The 18,656-nt window shown below is 51.8% G+C and overlaps 1 protein-coding gene across 1 annotated transcript in view; it reads right to left on the reverse strand.

The window, feature by feature from the left end:
• The window catches only part of LOC135404965 (uncharacterized), an 801,303-nt gene that overhangs the window by 552,409 nt on the left and 230,238 nt on the right, over positions 1-18,656 (reverse strand). Inside the window, 1 exon segment of the mRNA XM_064639689.1 lies at positions 8,230-8,751. Coding sequence (XP_064495759.1) covers positions 8,230-8,751 — 522 coding nt within the window.

The following is an 18,656-nucleotide window of genomic DNA, read 5'->3' on the forward strand; positions in this document are numbered from 1 at the left end:
TCCTCAGGCACCTGCCCAACCCCCTCAGCTCCAGCCTGATGGCCAGAAACCTTCAGGAGAGGGAGGCACTGTGGAAAATGCTGAGAAAACCTTTCAGCTGCACTCCAATCCAATTGGAGGGGTTGGCCTCGAGGAAGAAATCCCTTCTCATTCTCCAGAACCACCAGGACAACTTGTGTTGTGTCCTGGGCACTCCTCTGGAACTGTGGGATATTGAAAAGGTTTTGGTGTCAGGGATATTGAGAAGGCTGGGCAGTGTCACTGGGAGACCTGTCCCAAACACTTGCAAAGGCCAGAGCCATCCCAGAGCTTCCTGGGGCCTTGGCAAAGGCAGACATGGAAGCAGTCTGCAAACAGGGCAGCAAGGAGGGTTGACAGAGTTCCAGTTCAGGCTGGGAAGGGGATATGGCAAGTCCTCCTGCAGCCATTCCCAGGCATGGGAAGGACAAGGCAGGGATTGCAGAACCCCTGTGGGAGGGAATATAAGAGGATGTTGTGTGCCCAGACTTCATCAAGGCCCTTGACATGGTCTCCTGTGGTCTCCTTATGGCCAGACTGGTGAGAGCTGGACTGAAGAAGTGGAAGATGTGGTGGGTGGGAAGTTGGCTGAATGAAGTGTCCAATAAATTCCATGGTCCAAAGTCCTCTTGGCAGCAACTTCCTGATGAAATCCCTCAGTGACCAGCCCTTGAACACCACTAGAGAACATCTTTATTATCTCTCTGTACAATGGGACAAAACGTATTTTCATTTTGTGAATGATGCCAAATTTCAGGGAGCCCTTGAGCAACCTGTCCTGGTTTAAAGACATATTTTGGGGTGGGAACTCCAATAAAATGAACTCACTCCCGTTTTATTCCCCACCAATACAGGGAGACAAAACACAAGGAGGTATAATTGAAAAAATAAGAGTTTATTGACAAGAAATACAGAAGCAAAAACAGCAATACCAACAGAACAGTCAAAAGCAACAGCAGAGAGAGAAATTGCCTCCTCTCTCCCCCCTGACCCAACTCCCTTTTGTAAGCAGATGAAAACAGGGATAAACACGTGCCTCCCTTCCCCGTTTTCCCTCTGAATGAACAAAGAACAAAGAACAAAACCAGGGGAAAGAGAGGACAAAGCAAAATGTGGGAAACTCTCTGGTCTGAGATCAGTTGTGCTGCCCAAGAACACGCTGACTCCAGAGGTGTCCAAGCGGGGCAGAGCCGGCGACTCCGGTCCGTGCGGTGACGGGGGGGAGGCAGCGGCTCTGCTTGATTCCATGGAGTTCTGGGGAGGCACAGTGGCCCCTTGGTTCCACGAGGTTCTGGGATACCTCAGGGATACTTTTGTTTAAAAGAGACCCCGCATGTCACAATGGTCCCTTGGTTCCATGAGATTCCACAGTGTCCCTGCATTCCTTTGGTTCCATGAGGCCCTGCAGTGTCACGGTGCCACTTGATTCCATGACATTACAAAGAATCAGAATGGCCCCTTGATTTAAGGCCAACTGCACATGGGGCTGCCTTGGGGGGAGTGTTGGCACCCAGACAAGGGAGTTGTCACCCCCCTGGACTCAGTCCTGGGGTCACCACATCTGGACTGGTCGGTCTGTCTGTGAGGTTCCCCATTCTGGAGGAATGAGGAAGAACTGGAGAGGGTCTAGAGGAGACCTGACAGGATGGAGCTTTTCTCCATATTGGAAATAGAATGAAATCTCCACAAAGAGTAGCATTGAAGGTTCAGGCTGAAGGTGAGGAAAAAGAAATATCACTCAAAGAGGACCCTTGTGCTGCAAGAGGCCACCCAGAAGGAAGTCAGGATCAGCCCATGGCTTTGTGTTCCAGGGAACAGCCAGAGCTGGTGCAGAGACATCAGGGAGGGTCTAGAAATGCTGCTGGGAGGGGGTGGGAAAGCAGGAGGGGTGTGTGCAGCCTGCAAGGCCAGAGCAGCAGCAGGGCCAGGGCAGGACAGCCTGCAGGAGAGATGGCCAAGGGCTCTGGCAGGGCTGCAAGGCCCAAAGGCACCCAGGCCTTTGTCCCCTTGCCTCTGGCAGCTGCCTCTGCCACTCAGGCCACCACAAGCAACTTGCCTGGCAGGTTCTGCCCTTGGTTTCTGCCTCGCCCCTCCCTCAGGAGCCTGGCAGGGGTTGCCCAGTTTTGGGCCTTTGTTGTTCCTCCCCCTCCCATCCCAGTGCCCCCCAAACAGCCCTGAGCCAGCCGGGAGGGACAGGATCTGCTGGGCCAGGGCCTGGGGCTCAGGCCTTGGCCTTTGTGCTCCACAAAACCAAGGCAGGCTTTGCTCAGCATTGCAGGGGCCTGCCCAGAGCCTTTGTCTGCCTGCACTCCTGGCCTCCAAGGAGCTGCTCCAAGGAGTCCCTGGGGAGGCTTTGGCAGTGCCTGCCCTCAGTGGGGCCCAGCAATGCTTCAAGGCACTTGCAGTTTGGCTTCTGACTTCTTCAGCAGCTGCTTCAACCTTCTGTCAGTACCTCAGGATTATGGGCTGGGCTGCAAACACCCCGTGGGGCTCATTAAAATGCAGAAATCCCTCAGGATCTCTTTGTCTTCCTTTAATTGTCTTCAAGGCAATTTCAAAACAAGTCTTTGAAGTTTGTACTTTTTTTGTCTTAATTCAATTATGGATATTTTTTTAGTTCAGAGAAGAGGTGATAGAGGTGTTCTCCAAGTGATCTTGATGCTGAGTGTCTCCTCAGGGGATCCAGACTGACCCTGTATAATCAACCTTGCTCCTCACCCCTCAGCCTCACCAGTTCTGACATGACTCATCTGGGACTCACAGCTGATGCAACTCCAAACACACTAGGAGACTCATTAAAACACTGAAAAACAAATTATTTCTATTCCTTTAATTGTCTTCAAGTCTTCAAGACTTCTACAGCTAATTGGAGTTGTTTTGTAGTTTAGCTAAGCAAGAAGATTTTAAAGTGGAAGTCATGAAAAATATATATTTTTTTTGATGAAAGGGAATTATTTACACAGAGCCTTGGGATGCAAGAGGGTCAGGGCAGAAAGGATTTGGATCCAAAGATAAGGGGGCAAAAGAGATTAGTACCACTTAATCATTGACCAATTGAACAATTATCAAGTGGTTCAACAGCATTTGCTACAATTTTAACAGTGACTGAATTACAGATTCACAGTAACAACATTCATCATCATCATTGTTGGGCTTCGCGAACGAAGATTTGGGAAGGCTCTATCCACATTTGTTACAGGCACGCTGGTGGCTAATGAGGCCAATACGAGATAGACATAACAGATTGCAAAAGGCACAGCAGAAGGACTCCTTAGATGGTAAATTCTGCAAAACATGGTTCTTTCTGCATTGTCTTTTCTCCTCAAGAGTTATCCTGTGTGCGTTCTCAAAGGAGACAGCTGCATTATAGACGGTGTGTCTCCAGACCTCCCGATTGGAGGCCAGAGTAGACCAGTGATGATGATCAATATGGCCAAGGCTGAGATGTTGTTTCAGGGAGTCCTTGTATCTTCTCTTCGAGGCTCCTCTCTTGCGGCAGCCAGTGGCAAGTTCACCATAAAGGAGGATCTTAGGGAGGCAGTGGTTGGTCCTTCATCCTGGAGATGTGCCCTGCCCAGCACAGTTGTGTTCTCAGTAACATGGCCTCAATACTTGTGACTGCTGCTTGTTTTAGAACAGATGTATTGGTCACATAATCTGACCAGTGGATGTTTAGGATTGTTCGGAGGCAGCGATGATGGAAGCGTTCTAAGAGACGTAGGTGGTGGCCGTAGATGACCCATGATTCAGATCCGTATAATAGAGTAGACAGCACAACGGCTCTGATCTTGGCCTGCCTGAAAAGAAGATGAAGAAAAAGTTTTAAGATTTGTCTTGTAATTCCGTAGTCTTTCTTTGACTTTAAAGTTATTGAAGAAAACTGTAGGATGTTTTTGCAGCTCCTTCTGTTGTAAACTAATTTTAAACGGTGAAAAACGAACACAGAGGTCTTGAGTATTTGTCTCAGTAGTTAACAAAGTCCAGCGAAAGGTCAATAATGGTTGGGATATAAATGGATGTTAATTAGGCATTGTCACTGGAACCCGACAACAAAAATTTCTGTGGAAAATCACAGAATTTTCCTCCCAGAAGATTTATTTTGCTACCCAGTGAAGAGACTCTCTAAGTAAAATACCTAATTAATATTTGTCAGTGCAACCTACACAAGCCTACACATGGGTCTCTTGTGTTTGCCACTGGGTGGTGTGGGGAGAGAAGTGGTCACAGTGTTTTTCCCAGTCCCTTATTTTACTGGTAGAGAATCTGTATGGCTTTTTAGCACTATTAAACCCAAATATAACTCCAAGTATGTTTGGTTAGAACAATGAATAAACTCTCTGATTGAAAATCAGGATTAGTGTTCCATTTGTTGCCAGTAAACACTTTGATGGGTGGCTTGAGCTCCAAAATACATCTGAGATACTGTTGTTGATACTTAAATTTGTCATTTTGGCAATATCAGCTGAAGACCAGGAAACTTTGTTCTCCTCACAACAACCAACTCCCATATTAGTCTATTAGATTTTTCATGCTGATTTTGCCAGTTCCAAGTAAATGTCTGTTTTGTAATGTTGCAGCAAATCAAAAGATGATTTAGATATGCCAGCAGGTTGTCTTCTACCAAGAGCTTGTTCAATCCCATTGGATTTTTGGGATTCATAAAAGTGTAATTTAAACAGCTGTTTTGATTGGCAACACCAGGAAATTTTAGGATTTTTTTTCCAAAAAACACCTGCTGAATGCAGTTTTGATCCTCTTCTAGTAGTTTGTAATTGCATTGCCTGATAATTTGACTGCAAGCCAGCAGGTTAACTGAAAAGCAGAGTTTCAGGTTTATTTTAGGTATGTGATGACTTTGGCAACCGGTGATGAGTTGTGCCAACATGGTCCCAGCTGCCCTCAGAATGCTCCCAGTCACCCCCAGTATGACACAGCCACCTTCACTGTGAGCCCAGTTGCTCCCAGTATGATCCCAGTTGTCCCTAGCAGGGTCCCAGTAGCTCCCAGTTCCTCCCAGTGTGATCCCAATTGCTCCTAGTTGCCCCTAGCACAGACCCAGTTGCTCCCATTATGATCCTGGTCTGATCCCATTATGATCCCAGTACGATTGCAGTTGCCCCCTGCATGGTCCCAGTTTCTCCCAGTTGCCTCCAGCATAGATCCAGTCAATCCAAGTATGATCCCAGTCTTCCCCCAGTATGGTCCCAGTCAATCCCAGTTGTCCCACTGTAGATCCATTCACTCCCAGTTCCTCCCAGTTGCCCCCAGCATGGTCCAAGTCGCTCCCCATGTGGTCCCAGTCACCCCCAGGATGGTTGCAGACACTCCCAGTATATCCCAGTTGCTCTCAGCATGCTCGTAGTCACACCCAGTTACTTCCACTTGCCCCAGGATGGTTCCAGTTTCCATCAGGATGATCCTGGTCACTCCCAGTTTATGCCAGTTGCCTCCAGCATGCACCCTGTCACTCCCAGTTACTCCCAGTTGCTTCCAGCATGATCCCAGTTGCTCCAGGGATGTTCCCAGTTGGCTTCCAGCCTGGCCCCACTGGCTCCCAATTCCCCCCTGCGTAGTTCCAGTCACTCCCAGTTTGATCCTGGTCCCTTACAGTCACTCCCACTATGATTCCAGTATGGTGCTGGTCACTCCCACTATGATCCCAGTCACTCCCAGTCACTCCCAATAGGATCCCAGTTGCCCCCAAGGTGGTCCCAGTTGCTCCCAGCCACCCCCAGGATGGTTCCTTTCACTCTCAGGGACTCCCAGTCTGAGTCCAGTATGGTCCCAGTCACTCCCAGTCACTCCCTGGAGGATGCCATTTGCCCCCTGCATGGTCCCAATTGCTCCCAGTATGATCCCAGTATGAGTCCAGTCATCCCCAGTATGATCCCAGTAACTTCCAGACACTTCCAGTACAAAGCCAGTTTGATCCCACTCATCCCCAGTATGGCTGCAGTCCCTCTCACACACTCTCAGTAGTATTGTAGTCACTCCCAGTAAGACCCCAACAGGACCCCAGTAGGGTCCCAGCTGTTCCCAGTAGGATCCCAGTTGCCCCCAGCATGGTTCCAGTCACTCCCAGTATGATCCCTGTCACTGCCAGCCACTCCTTGTATATCCCAGTTGCCTCCAGCATGCTCCCATGCTCCCCAGTGACCCCCCAGTCACTCCCAGTACGCTCCCAGTCATTCTCAGTATGATCCCAGTCACTCCTGGTCTCTCCTACTATATCCCAGTTGCCCCCAGTGTGGTCCCACTCACTCCCAGTTGCTCCCAGTAGCTTCCAGTATGATCCCAGTTGCTCACAGCCACTCCCAGTCACCCCCAGTGGGGTCCTAGTGCCTCCCAGTATGATCCCAGTCAATTCCAGTGTGATCCCACTTGCTCCAAGTATATCCCAGTTGCACCAACATGGTCCCAACTGCCCTCAGAATGCTCCCAGTCACTCCCAGTATGACCTCAGCCACCCTCACTGTGGGCCCAGTTGCTCCCATTATGATCCCAGTTGTGCCCAGCATGGTCCCAGTTGCTCCCACTTCCTCCCAGTGGGATCCTAGTAGCTCCCAGTTGCCCCTAGCATAGAACCAGTCACTCCCAGTATGATCCTAGTCTGATCCAGTATGATCCCAGTACAATCACAGTTGCCACCAGTATGATACCAGTGACTTCCAGACACTTCCAGTACAAAGCCAGTTTGATCCCACTCATCCCCAGTCTGGCTGCAGTCCCTCTCACACACTCCCAGGATTATTGCAGTCACTCCCAGTATGATCCCAGTATGACCCCAGTAGGGGCCCAGCTGCTCCCAGTATGATCCCAGTTGCCCCCAGTGTGGTTCCAGTTGCTCCCAGTCACCCCTACTGTGGTTCCAGTCACTCCCAGTATATCCCAGTTGCCTCCAACGTGCTGCCAGGTGCTCCCAGTATGATCCCCATTGCCCCAGTTCTGGTCCCACTGGATCCAGTCGGGGTCTCGGTGTATCCCGGTGTCCCCCCTGTCCCCCCACCCCGGTGTCACCCCCTTTTCTCTCCCCACAGAGCTCCTGAGCCGGCGGCGGCCGCAGCCCCTCCCCGGGGCCTCGGGCACAGCCTGGACCCCCCCCCGTCCCCGTGAGGATTTTGGGGGGGTCGTGTGTCCCCCCCTCCCCTGCTGTCACTCTGCCTCTGCCCGGTTGCTCCCAGTGATCCCAGTAAAGCTTCCCAGTTCTCCCCAGTCCTGGTTATTGGGGGGCAATGGGGAGAGGATTTGGGGGACCCCACCTGACCTCTTTTTTTGGGGTGGTGGGACCCCAAACTGAGTTGGATGAAGCTGGGGATTGAGGGGATGAAGTGGAAGATGTGAGAGGAGGGGAAAAATGGGGCTTGGGACCCCCAGAGTAATCCGGGTGGGGTGGGGATTGAGGAGACTATGGAAAAGTGGAAGGAACAGGGAGAAGGGTGGAAAAGGCGGGTCTGGTGGGGCAGATGGTCCCATGGGGGTCTTTTGGCACAGGGGGGTTGGCAAAGGGTGGTGGCCCCCCTGAGGTCCCAACTTCCTGTGGGGTGCTGGGGACTGATGGATCCAATCTCAGCCTTGGATTATGCCAACAGTTTGTTTAGAGGAATTACAGGGGTGTGACTGAACCACTTTTGTTCCCCAGGTTTTAACAATGGCAAATCAGATCTATTGATAGAAAGGAATTTATTTAGGGTTCCAAATGATCAGACAAAAGATCTTCATCAGAATTATTTACTGCACAAGACAAACACTAAAACTACCAGGAGTACAGGATAAGACAGGACAGTGCTCTACACTAAAGCAATTGTTGAAGCAATTCTACTCAAGCTGGCAAAAAAGTAATAATTCTTAATTAGAAATGGATGGAACTCCCCCAGACCAATGCTCGGGGGGAGATCTCTGCTCTCAAACTCCAGCAGTGACCTTGGGGGGGTCCCCAGCCAAGGCAGGAATCTCCACACACCCCGCCAAGAAAGGTTCTATTGGAAGAAGCTGCCCCTGGGAAAGGGGACTGGTCCCTTGTGGTCGAAAGGGATGGACTGACAGTCACTGGACTCCAGGGGTTGCCTCACCATCAAGGGGTTCATTGGGGTGGAAGCAGCGGCCGAAGCTCTCCTGCAGTCGGGGCACTGGTAGGGCTTCTCTTACTGGTGGGTCCGTTGGTGTCTGGTCAAGTGACACCTCTGGGTGAAGCTCTTTCCACACTCCCCACACTTGTAAGGCCTCTCCCCGCTGTGGATGCGCCGGTGGGTGACGAGGGTGGAGTTCTGGTTGAAGCCCTTCCCGCAGTTGGTGCAGCGGAAGGGCCTCTCATCCGTGTGCGTCCGCTGGTGCTGCAGGAGATTCCAGTCGGTTGCAAACATCTTTCCACATTCAAAGCACTTATAGGGCCGTTCCCCAGTGTGGATGAGCTGGTGGTTGTGGAGGGTGGAGCTATGGGTAAAGCTCTTCCCACACTCCCCACACTTGTAGGGCCGTTCCCCGGTGTGGATGCGCCGGTGGGTGAGGAGGGTGGAGTTGTGCTTAAAGCCCTTCCCGCAGTCGGTGCAGCGGAAGGGCCTCTCATCCGTGTGCGTCCGCTGGTGCAGGAGAAGATGTGAGCTGCGCTGAAACTTCTTCCCACATTCCAAGCACTTGTAGGGCCGTTCCCCAGTGTGGATGTGCAGGTGGCGGAGCAGGTGGGACCTCCAGCTGAAGCTCTTCCCACATTCGAAGCACCTGAAGGGCTTCTCCCTGCTGGGAGGCTGCTCAGGCTCCACCAGGTCCGAGCTCTGGCTCAAGGTCCTGCCGCCTTCCTGGCACAGGCTGGCTCTTTCCTCCTCAGAGCACCCTGGGATGGCTTTGGAGCCCCTCCTGCGGGGGGATCTCCGGCCCTTTTCCTCCCTGCTGCCTTCCTGCGCCGGGGAGCCCTTCAAAACGGCCTCTCCCACCAGGGTCTCACGGGGGGATTTGTCCTCCGGGTTCTCCGTCCTCAGCTCGGGGCCTGGGGCAGGAAGCAAGAAGGACAGGGAGGGGATTTGCCTCCGGCCCACAGGGAAGGCCAAGGACATCCCCCCAACTCCGGCCCCGGCAGGACGGCGGCGCCAGCGGGGTTGTCCTGCAGCCGGGGCCATGCTCGGCTGACAGAGCCAGCACAACACCCGCCCAAAGGGACACTGACTGCCTCCTCACCTGACTGGGGGGCCCAAGGCATCTTCTTCGCAGCCTCCTCCTCCATCTGCCCAAGCTTTGGGAAGGACAAATCCATCTGGGGGGGGAAAACAAGGGCTGAGTGCGTTGGCTTGGGGGTTCCTCCTGCCCAAGTCCCTCTCTAGAACTCACCGGACATCCTGTGTCCATAAAAACCTCCAAAACACCAAGATTCAGCCCAGAAAAACCCAAACCACCGAGATTCACACAAAAATCCTTCACAAATTGCAAGAATACCCTTAGCCCCTCAAACTGTAAAAAGTTGAAATTCAGCTAAAAAATACTCCAAAATATGAAGATTAGCCAAAAAAATCTCTCCCAAAAGTTCCCCCTCTCTGGTCTCTCCCCTCTGGGGTTCAGAGGGTCTCCCTTGTCTGGGATGCTGGGGGTCCCACTTAGAAATGCTAAGAGTGTTGGGGGTCCTAAGGGTTCCTTCTCCTCTGACCCTTGCCTTCGGGGTGCTGCGTTCCCAGACATTCCCCCTCTCCAGGTTCTGCACTTCGTTGTGCCGGGGATCCCAGGGGTCCCCACTGTCCAGGCTTCCCCTTCTCCGTCCCCCCTTTCAGGCTCCCGGGGCTCCTCCCTCTCCATGCTCCCCCCTCCAGGCTGCCGGGAGTCCCCCAGCTCCGCCATCGCCCTGCTCCGCCCTCCACACTTGGCAGCTCCCGGGCTCCACACCCACCCTCGGCACTCCTGGGGGGCCCCAAAACCGCTGTGTCCCCCCCACCGGCACCGGGCTGACAATGGAGCCGGCGGGGCCTGACCCAGCAACACCAACCCCCACCGTGGGGGGGGAACCCGCATCCCCCCACCCACCGCCGGGGCTCTGCTGCCAACCCAGCTGGAAACCCCCAAAAAATACCTCCTGCCCACCCCAAAGAGGCCCCAAGGGCACAGCCCTGCACAAGGGCCGGCTGTGCCCAAGGAAACCAAACAGCTCCACAGGCGTTGGCTGGGGGGATGTGAGGGCTGGGCCTGCTCAGCACAGCCCCGGCCTCGTGCCCAGCGCCTCTTTCCTGACCCACACAAGAGCTTCCCGGCCCCCCCAGGGCTCCCCTGATGCTGCCTCTGCTCCTGGCCCTGCCTTTGCTGCTCCCTTGCCTGGGGCAGCGGCTGCAGGGGGGGGATGGCAGCAGCTTCAGCTCCACGGCACTTCCTGGGGGGAGCTCAGCCCGGGGGGGACGGGCAGGGACCTGATGGGGATGGACAGGGGCCCAGCAGGGACAGACAGGGCCTGCAGGGGAAGGCACAGGGACAACCTGGACCCCCACACTTCCAGGGTTGTCTCTGCTCCTCCTTGCAGGCTCCGTGGCCAGGCACAGTTTGTGTTCCTGGGTGCCCACCATCTCAGCACTTGGAGACGCTCAAATCAGCGCCCGCAGCTCTGCAGCAAAGCCCCAGCTCACCTGGCACACAGGGGATGGACACAGCACCTGCTCGGGGATGGGCATTCACAGCTTCAGGTCTTTCCCACCACAGGGCTCTCCTTCCTCAGCAGCACCTCTGCCTTGCACTTATTCTCAGCCTCACCTCAGGGACAGCTCTGGGCTCACCTCCGCGCCACTTCTCAGCCTCACCTCAGGGCCTGGGCTCAAGGACAGGAACCTGCAGGGAGGGGACATCATGTGCAAGCTCAGGGCTGCCTGCTTGCACTGGCCTCTGGGCTTCTTTCTCCTTCTACAACCATCCTAAAACTAATTCTGCTTTTCTAACACCACACATTTACACACTGACCTTGGAGATAGATATGGACAGACATCTCTATCACCCTGGGGATAGAGCCTCAAGCATGTGCTGCCATAGGAATGGCAATCACAGAATCATAGAATCAGCCAGGTTGGAAAAGACCTCCGAGGTCATCAAGTCCAACCCTGGATCCAACCCCGCCGTGCTTCCCAGACCATGGCACTGAGGCCACATCCACTCTCACCTTCAACACCTCCAGGGACGCTGACTCCACCCCCTCCCTGACCAGCTCATTCCAAGGCCTCATTACTCTCTCAGCAAAAAAATCCTTCCCAATATCCAACCTAAACCTCCCCTGGCACAGCTCAAGACCCAGCTCTCTTGCCCTACTGCTGCTTCTTGGCAGAACAGCCCCACCCCCACCTGGCTCCAACCTCCTGGCAGGGACTTGCAGACAGTCAGGAGGTCTCCCCTGAGCCTCCTCTTCTCCAGCCTCAACACCCCCAGCTCCCTCAGCCTCTCCTCACACCACTTGTGCTCCACTTCCTTCCCCAGCCTCGCTGCTCTTCTCTGGATCCTCTGACCCCAAAAACGCTCCCCCTCCCATAGAAAGGCCAAGGGCATCTGGGGACAGTTGGGGGGCTTTGTGGGGCACTGGGTGATTACGGGGGGATGCTGGGACACACTGGGAGGAACCAGGGAGGGACTGGGGGGTTACTGAGGGACACTGGGAGGGCACTGGAAAGGACTGGGGGGGAACTGGGACACACTGGGGACACTGGCATTGAACTGGGGAGTTACTGGGGGATACCAGGACAATGGAGGGGACACTGGCAGGTTACTGGGCCATACTGGGGGTTACTGGGTGCTCACTGCAGGATCACTGGGCCATACTGGGGGGCAGTGGGAGGTCACTGGGACACACTGGATGGTCACTGAGGGGGTTACTGGGCCATACTGAGGGTAACTGGGAGGTCACTGGGATATACTGGGGGCACTGGGATCCCCTTACCCAGATGTGGTACATCTCCCCCCCTGGATTTTGGAGGACATCCTTAGGACCCCTCCCCTGGGGGCTGGGGATCCCTTGAACCCTACTGCTGGGCTTTAGGGGACCCCCTAAAATCCCCTCAAAACCCCTGAAATCCCCCCCTCGACCCATCGAAACCTCCTCAAGGACCCCTCATCCCTCCCCAGCACCCCCTAAACCCTCTCAGTGACCCACAAAACCCACCTGAGACTCCCCAAGCCCATTCAGGGACCCCCAATCCCCCCCACGGGCCCTCCAAACTGTCTGGGACACCTTAAACCCCCTAGAGACCCCAAAACTGCAGAAAAGGTCCCTGCAAAGCCTCCCAGGAACCCCAAACCTCCCCAGAGACCCCCAAAGCCCACCTGGGACACCCCAAATCTTCTCAGAAAACAAAACCCCCATCAAAACCCCCCAAAACTCTTCAGGGACCTTCAACCTCCCCCCCGAGTCCTTTCAGGGACCCCTCAAAACGTCCCCGGGAACCCCCGAACCCCCCCACTAAACCCTCCCGAGCCCTCCAGCCTTTCCACCCACAGCCGCGCTCCCCGCAGCCCCCGAGGGGATCCCCAGACCCCGCTCTCGCCGCCCCCCCGCCAACTCACCCAGCGAAGTGCAGCGGCCGCAGGCGAGTCCTCCTCACTCCCGACCACGAGGCCAAAATGGCGCCCGCTCCGCGCGCCCTCCGCCTTTACAGACCCGCCCTGCAGCCAATCAGCGCGCGGCCACCGCCCCTGCCCGCCCTTCGCCACGCCCCCACCTGCGCGATGCATTGTGGGAGTTGTAGTCCCTGCGGTGGGGGAGGACCGGACTTGTTGGGTTTTAGTTTTTCTGTCTTCTTTTATTTTCTCTTTTTTTTTTTTCTTTCTTTTCTTTCTTTTTTCTTTCTTCTTTCCTTTTTCTCTTTTTTTGCATTCTGGATCTTCTTTTTTTCTTTGTTCTTTTTTTTCCAAGTTTTTTTCCTGTTTTTTCTTTCTTGTTTTCTCTTTTTTTCTCCTTTTTCTTTTTTTTCTTCCTTTTCTTTGTTTTTATTTTTCTTTTTTTTCCTTTTTCCTTGTTTTTTATACATTATTTTCTATCAGTTGTACTTTCAATCAGTTGTACTTTCAAGGAAAATGTAAACACATATCAAAACAATCTCTAGGTACATATCTTACAACAACAGATAATCTGCCATTGTTCCAGGTTTGTGAGGATTCCCAAGATCACAAACACTGAGACACCAAGGGTGGAAGTGAAGCAACTTTATCCTGTCCCTTGCCACAGCCTTCAATCCACACCCAGCCCTGGATTTCTGCAAAGCCGCTGGGCAGGAGCAGGAGATGGAGCTGGTGCTCGGCGGGAGGGGCAGCAACAACAAACCTGTGTCTTTGGCACAGGGGAAGGAATTTAGTGCTTGAGGGGTTACATTACACAGGCTCCCCTGGGGATCAGCTTATGCTCGGACAGTAAGAACAGCAAGAACATTCCTAATAAAAATGCCAGAGGGAAGGGAGCGGAGGGGGAGCAGGGGCAGGAAAAGGAAGCAGAGCGATGGAAGATGGGCTGGGGCGGTCGGGGCTGGGGGAAGGCAGGCTGGACAATGCCTTGTTTGGTCCAGCAGCTGGACCAGCTCCAGGGCAGATGTCGGGGGAGCCTCTGCCACAGGGACATGGACAAACAGACGCTACAAAAGCTCTCAGAGGGGTTGGGGGCTCTGGGCGGGGCTGCGCTCTCGCCTCAAGCCAGGATATCCCAGGGCAGTGGAACAGCAATTCCTGTCAGCTCCCAGCAAAGATTATTGGGGTTTGCACTGGGGAAATATTGACGCTCCAGCTTCTTCTTCTCTTTTTAGAACTTTGAGCTTGCAGTCGGGTAGAAGAGCTGGTGGGGGAGTGGGAAGAGACCCATTTTGAGGGACACATCTCATCCCTCAGTTAGATGGAGCTAAACCCCTAATCTTGCTTAGGAATAGCTGCTGATGCTCAGTTTTCTTCTTTCCCTTCTGCTTTAGTGGGATATTACATTTCCCTGCAGTACTGGTGATAGAATGCTATGTCAGCTGGAATGGTTTGGTTCTCACAGAAAGCATAAATGCATTTTAAGGAAGGTATTTTTAAATAGGGGAGGCCTCAAAAAAAAAAAAAACAAACAAAATCCCAAAGGTAATATAAGTGCAGAATCAAGTGAACTTTGGGGTTTCCTTTTTAATTCTTGGGTAGAAAAGCCATCCCAGTCAGGGACAGCAATTTCTTGCATTGCTGAAAAAAAAAACATCAACAAACAAAAAAAGAAATCTGAATTTGTTCTCCTTCAGATTTGGTTTTGATCATAAGAATCCTTCTAGTGAAAAGGGCTAATTTACTCTTTCTAGAGGAATGTTTTAAGTGTGATTATCACAATATCACAGCTGCTGACAAGGTCTAAAATAGGACATTGACCTTGAACGTGTTCCTGTGTTTAGGATGTGGTGCTTAACATTCAAGAAACAATAGAACTGCAGCTCATTTATTAAGGTATCATCTCAAAATGTTCACTCTCGCTCTGTAAAGACATGTCACAAGGATTGTAGAAAGCTTGCAGTATCCCAGGAAGTACATGTGGTATTTTATCAGTCTAAATATGCATAAGATTTTCAAGGTTTCTGCTGGTAGTACTCCATAACTAAAGTAAATTTTCCCTTTGGTGCTGCACTAGTTTATGATTTAATTGTTACTGACATTCCACCAGTCACATTATTAGCTTCACCAAATAGAAGGGAAATAATCCTGTATTAATTAAAGAGAGCAACTGAATTCCCTCAGTCATCTTATCCTTGGCTGTCTGAGACAGGAATGCACTTCAGCTTCCCTATAGAAACTTCCACTAAAAAAGAGCTTGGGGTGATAGTGAGAGATCCATATTGAAGGCTGTGCCTGAATTATCTTTAGGGAGGAGACCTTTTTGGTTGGTTACAGACAATGTGCCTGTGGCTCCCTTTTTCTGTCTGGGTTTTTTTTTCCCTTTCTTTTTGTCAGAGGCTTTGGGAAAAGTGTTTTTTCAAGAGAATATTATTCATTGATAGCCATGTGAACGGTTTCTATGCTGTACCAGTGAAGGCAGTCATCTAAATACCCATTACCATACCCTTGAAAGTAAAACAAGGAGAAAATATGGAGTATTTGTTTGAGACCAGATACACTGAATGTAGTTCAGTAACACGGAAAGGCAATTGCTGTTATTTCACAGAGACATTTATTTGTATGCTGGAACTGAAGGGAACAGCAAAAGCTAAAAGCCTTGCTCTGTGTCTTTGTGAACACACTGTGGGTAAGTTCAAAGGAGCATTCAGAGATTGTGTTGTGTGAGCTTTTTTCCCTCAGATCAAAACAAGGAGTAATTAATGCTAAATCCAGCAGATGGCTTTCAAGTAATAACTTGGTCCAGTTTGTCCAACTGTGTCCAAACAGGTGAGGAAAATCTGGAACTTTAGAAGGGTTAGTTTTTTACCTCATTAGTAGGATATCCAGGGGTGCACCAAGTGCCTTCCAGTGAGGAGCACAAGAGACCAGGAGACAGTGACAGTATTGTTCTAATGTTAATGTCACTGGAGCACAGAGTGAGATCACATCTGAGTTATGTTTCTTTAATTAGTGATTGGGAATAAAGAGAAAATCACATATTTGATGACCCTTTAGGATTTATTTCACACTTTTAACAAGAAGGTATTTTGCAGCTGGACTTTGAATAAGGTTCCATGGTATATTGCACATTTCTATCTCAAGGTAACAGTCTACTTCTCCCCAAAGAAATTCTCAGCAGCTAACACCTTTTCATCATCTGGCTCTTTCCCTGATGCCTTGAGCTTGTTGCTTCTTTTGGTAAATACCCATTTGACACAATGCACTGGGCAGCTTCTGCCAAGTGCCACTGAATCTCACTTCTTCCCTTGCCTTGAGGTAGTTGTGCTTTAAGAATCTGGCTGTTCAGATGCCCTGAAATGTCTCTAGTATTTCAGTGTGAAGAAGCTTCAAGATGTGCTGTTTGGCACACATGAAAAATGACCTGCCCAGAGAGCCATGGATATGTAGGTGCTGCTCAGTAATGCCCCTTGACTGGGACAGGCACTGCTGATGATTTTTTCCTTCCCCTCTCTGATTCCATTCCCAGTGTTTTGTACAGACTCCTTGTGGTCAGATTTTGCACTGTACAGTTTGATAAGTTAGTGCAGATGTGTGTTTGCAGGCATGTTCTTCTTCTGTATTCCCTGATCAAATTCAGTAAACTGATACCTGCCTTCAGCTTTTTTTTCCCTCAAAGGCCACTGTGACACTGCAGGGCCTCATGGAACCAAAGGAACCCTGGTGCAATGTGGAACCACATGGAATTACTAACCCACTGTGAAACTGCAGGGCCTCATGGAACCAAAGGAACCCTGAGACTTTTCAGAACCTCATGGAATCAAGGGGCCGCTGTGACACTGCAGAGCGTGAGGGAGACAAAGGGACCCCGTCACACTGTGGACCTCAAGAAATCAAGGGCCAATATTGGCACTGTGGAACCACATGGAATCAAGGGGCCATTGTCACACCGCAGGATCCCACGGAAGCAAAGGAATCCCTGTGACATTATGGAACCTCATGGAATCAAGGGGCCGTTGTGACATTGTAAGGCCGCATAGAACCAAAGGATTCCTGGGACACTGTGGAATCTCATGGAACCAAGGGGCCACTGTGATATGTGGGGCCTCCTAGAACCAAAGGAGTCCTGAGACATTTTGCAAACCCATGGAATCAAGGGTCCATTATCACACTGCAGAGCCTTACGAAGCCAAATGGACCCTGTGACTCTGTGGAACCTCATGGAATCTAGTGGCCATTCTCACACTGTAAAATCTCATGGATACTGTCAGGTTCCCATTATTTAGAGACACCTCTGCCCAAATTCAGCTGCAAAGGAGACCATGTGCCAAAGTCAGCAGTCCAGCTTTGATTTAACAGTAAATAGGAGGGAGAGAGAGAGAAAGAAATAGAAAGAGAGAGAAGAAGGGGGTGGTGGGAAGCCAGTGAGAGAGAGACAGAGATGAAGTAAATGTATCACACCATGGAGATCCCTGAGGCTCCCACCGGTCCTTCTTCACCCTGCTCTGCTCCGTGGAGGGTCCCCAAGTTGTGCTTCTGGGCTATCACTTTTATACAGCCCAAGCCCTGGGTATTCAGGGGGGTAGATGCTGTTCCCACATCTTGGGCTGGCACATCTACAAGGACTTGCTTCCTTTCCCACAGCTTGACACGGTGGGAGCTTTGCCCAGTGTGCTTCCAGTCTGCAGGTGGGAATCTTTGGCTGGATGGGTTCCCCAGACCTGCCTTACCAGCCCTGGCTTCCTGTTGGGGCTGTCTGCTCTTTCCCACACTCTGCACAGTGCAATTCTGTCCTGGGGGTTACTTCCAAAGCTTCACCTCCCTTTAGGCCTTGGAATTAAAGGCCTTCCTGTTTGCCACCAGGGCTTATGTGTTGTGGTGCCTTATGGGATTTTCCTGCTTTGACAGTGTTTTGAGACAGTTCATTGTGCCCTTCAAGTCCTTACATGTGCACACACACACCACTCTCACCAGTGTCTGGCCCTCCAAAGAACACAAGCCCTGATGATTTGTAGCTCCCACTCCAGTGGTTGGCACTTGGACCTCCCTCCGTACCCAGAGCTCAGAGCTCCCTTGTACCAGAAAGTTTAAAGAGATTGTGCCTCATTCTGCCAAGACAATCCTTGGAAAAAAATGTCCCTCTGTGTTTCCTGGGAGAATAGCACTCTATTGTCATCTTCCAAAACCTTGGAGAGGTCCCAGAGATCTCCCAGGAAGGAATTTGGGGCCTCAAGCACATGACCTGTATATAGAGGTTGAGGACTCAGGGGTCAGTGGTGCAAAGATTGAGGACAGTAGAGAAGTAGAAGTAGCCTGAGAGGTCTGGAAGGGGTGTGTGAGAGCTGGTGGAGCTTTTCTTCCTGTCAGAAAACAGCCTAAGAAAGAACTAGTGCCACCAAGGGCAGCTGGGGTGGCCTAGACTGGGGATAAGAAGTAAGACATTTCCCTCTGAGGTCAGTGTTCTGGTGCAATATGTCACAAAGAAGGAGTCTGGATGAGCCCAAGGCTTTGTGTGTGCAGGAAGAGCCAGGGAGGACGCAGAGATGTCAGTGCAGGAAGGTGCCAGCCAGGTGGGGCAGCCGGGGGGATGACGACAGCCTGCAGGGAAAGGGGCAGGGCATGGACACCGTAGGACAGCCTGGGCTGGAGAGGAGACAGGGAAGGGGAGAAGCTGAAAGGCCCTGACACAGCCACCTTCTGCAGGCCTTTGTCCATGGCTGCTGTCTGTGCCCCTGATGCCAGGAGGAGGGGGGTGGCCCTTGCAGCCCTGGGGCCTCGTGGCCTCCTTGTCCCTGCTCAGCAGCCTGGCAGGTGCCACCCCATGGGCCTGCCCTTGGCATTGCACATCCCACATCCCAGTGCCCCAGGAAGAGCCCTGAGGAATGAGGCAAGGAGAGAATCTGCCTTCACAGGGGCTGAGGGTCAGGGCTTGGCCCTTTAGATTAAGGAAACAAGTCATGGTTTGTTCAGCATCAGAGCCACCTTTCCCTTGCTTGTCCATCCTTGTCATCACTGTCTGCAGTTTTCTGCTCTAACTGGAACCTGGGGACATGTTCTCAGTTGTGCCCCTCAGTGAGACTCATTAGTACTACAAGAAACTTTAGTGTTTCAATCTCATTTTGACTTCTTGAAAAGTT

Source organism: Pseudopipra pipra, chromosome W (genome assembly GCF_036250125.1).
Source record: "Pseudopipra pipra isolate bDixPip1 chromosome W, bDixPip1.hap1, whole genome shotgun sequence".
Lineage (NCBI taxonomy): Eukaryota > Metazoa > Chordata > Aves > Passeriformes > Pipridae > Pseudopipra > Pseudopipra pipra.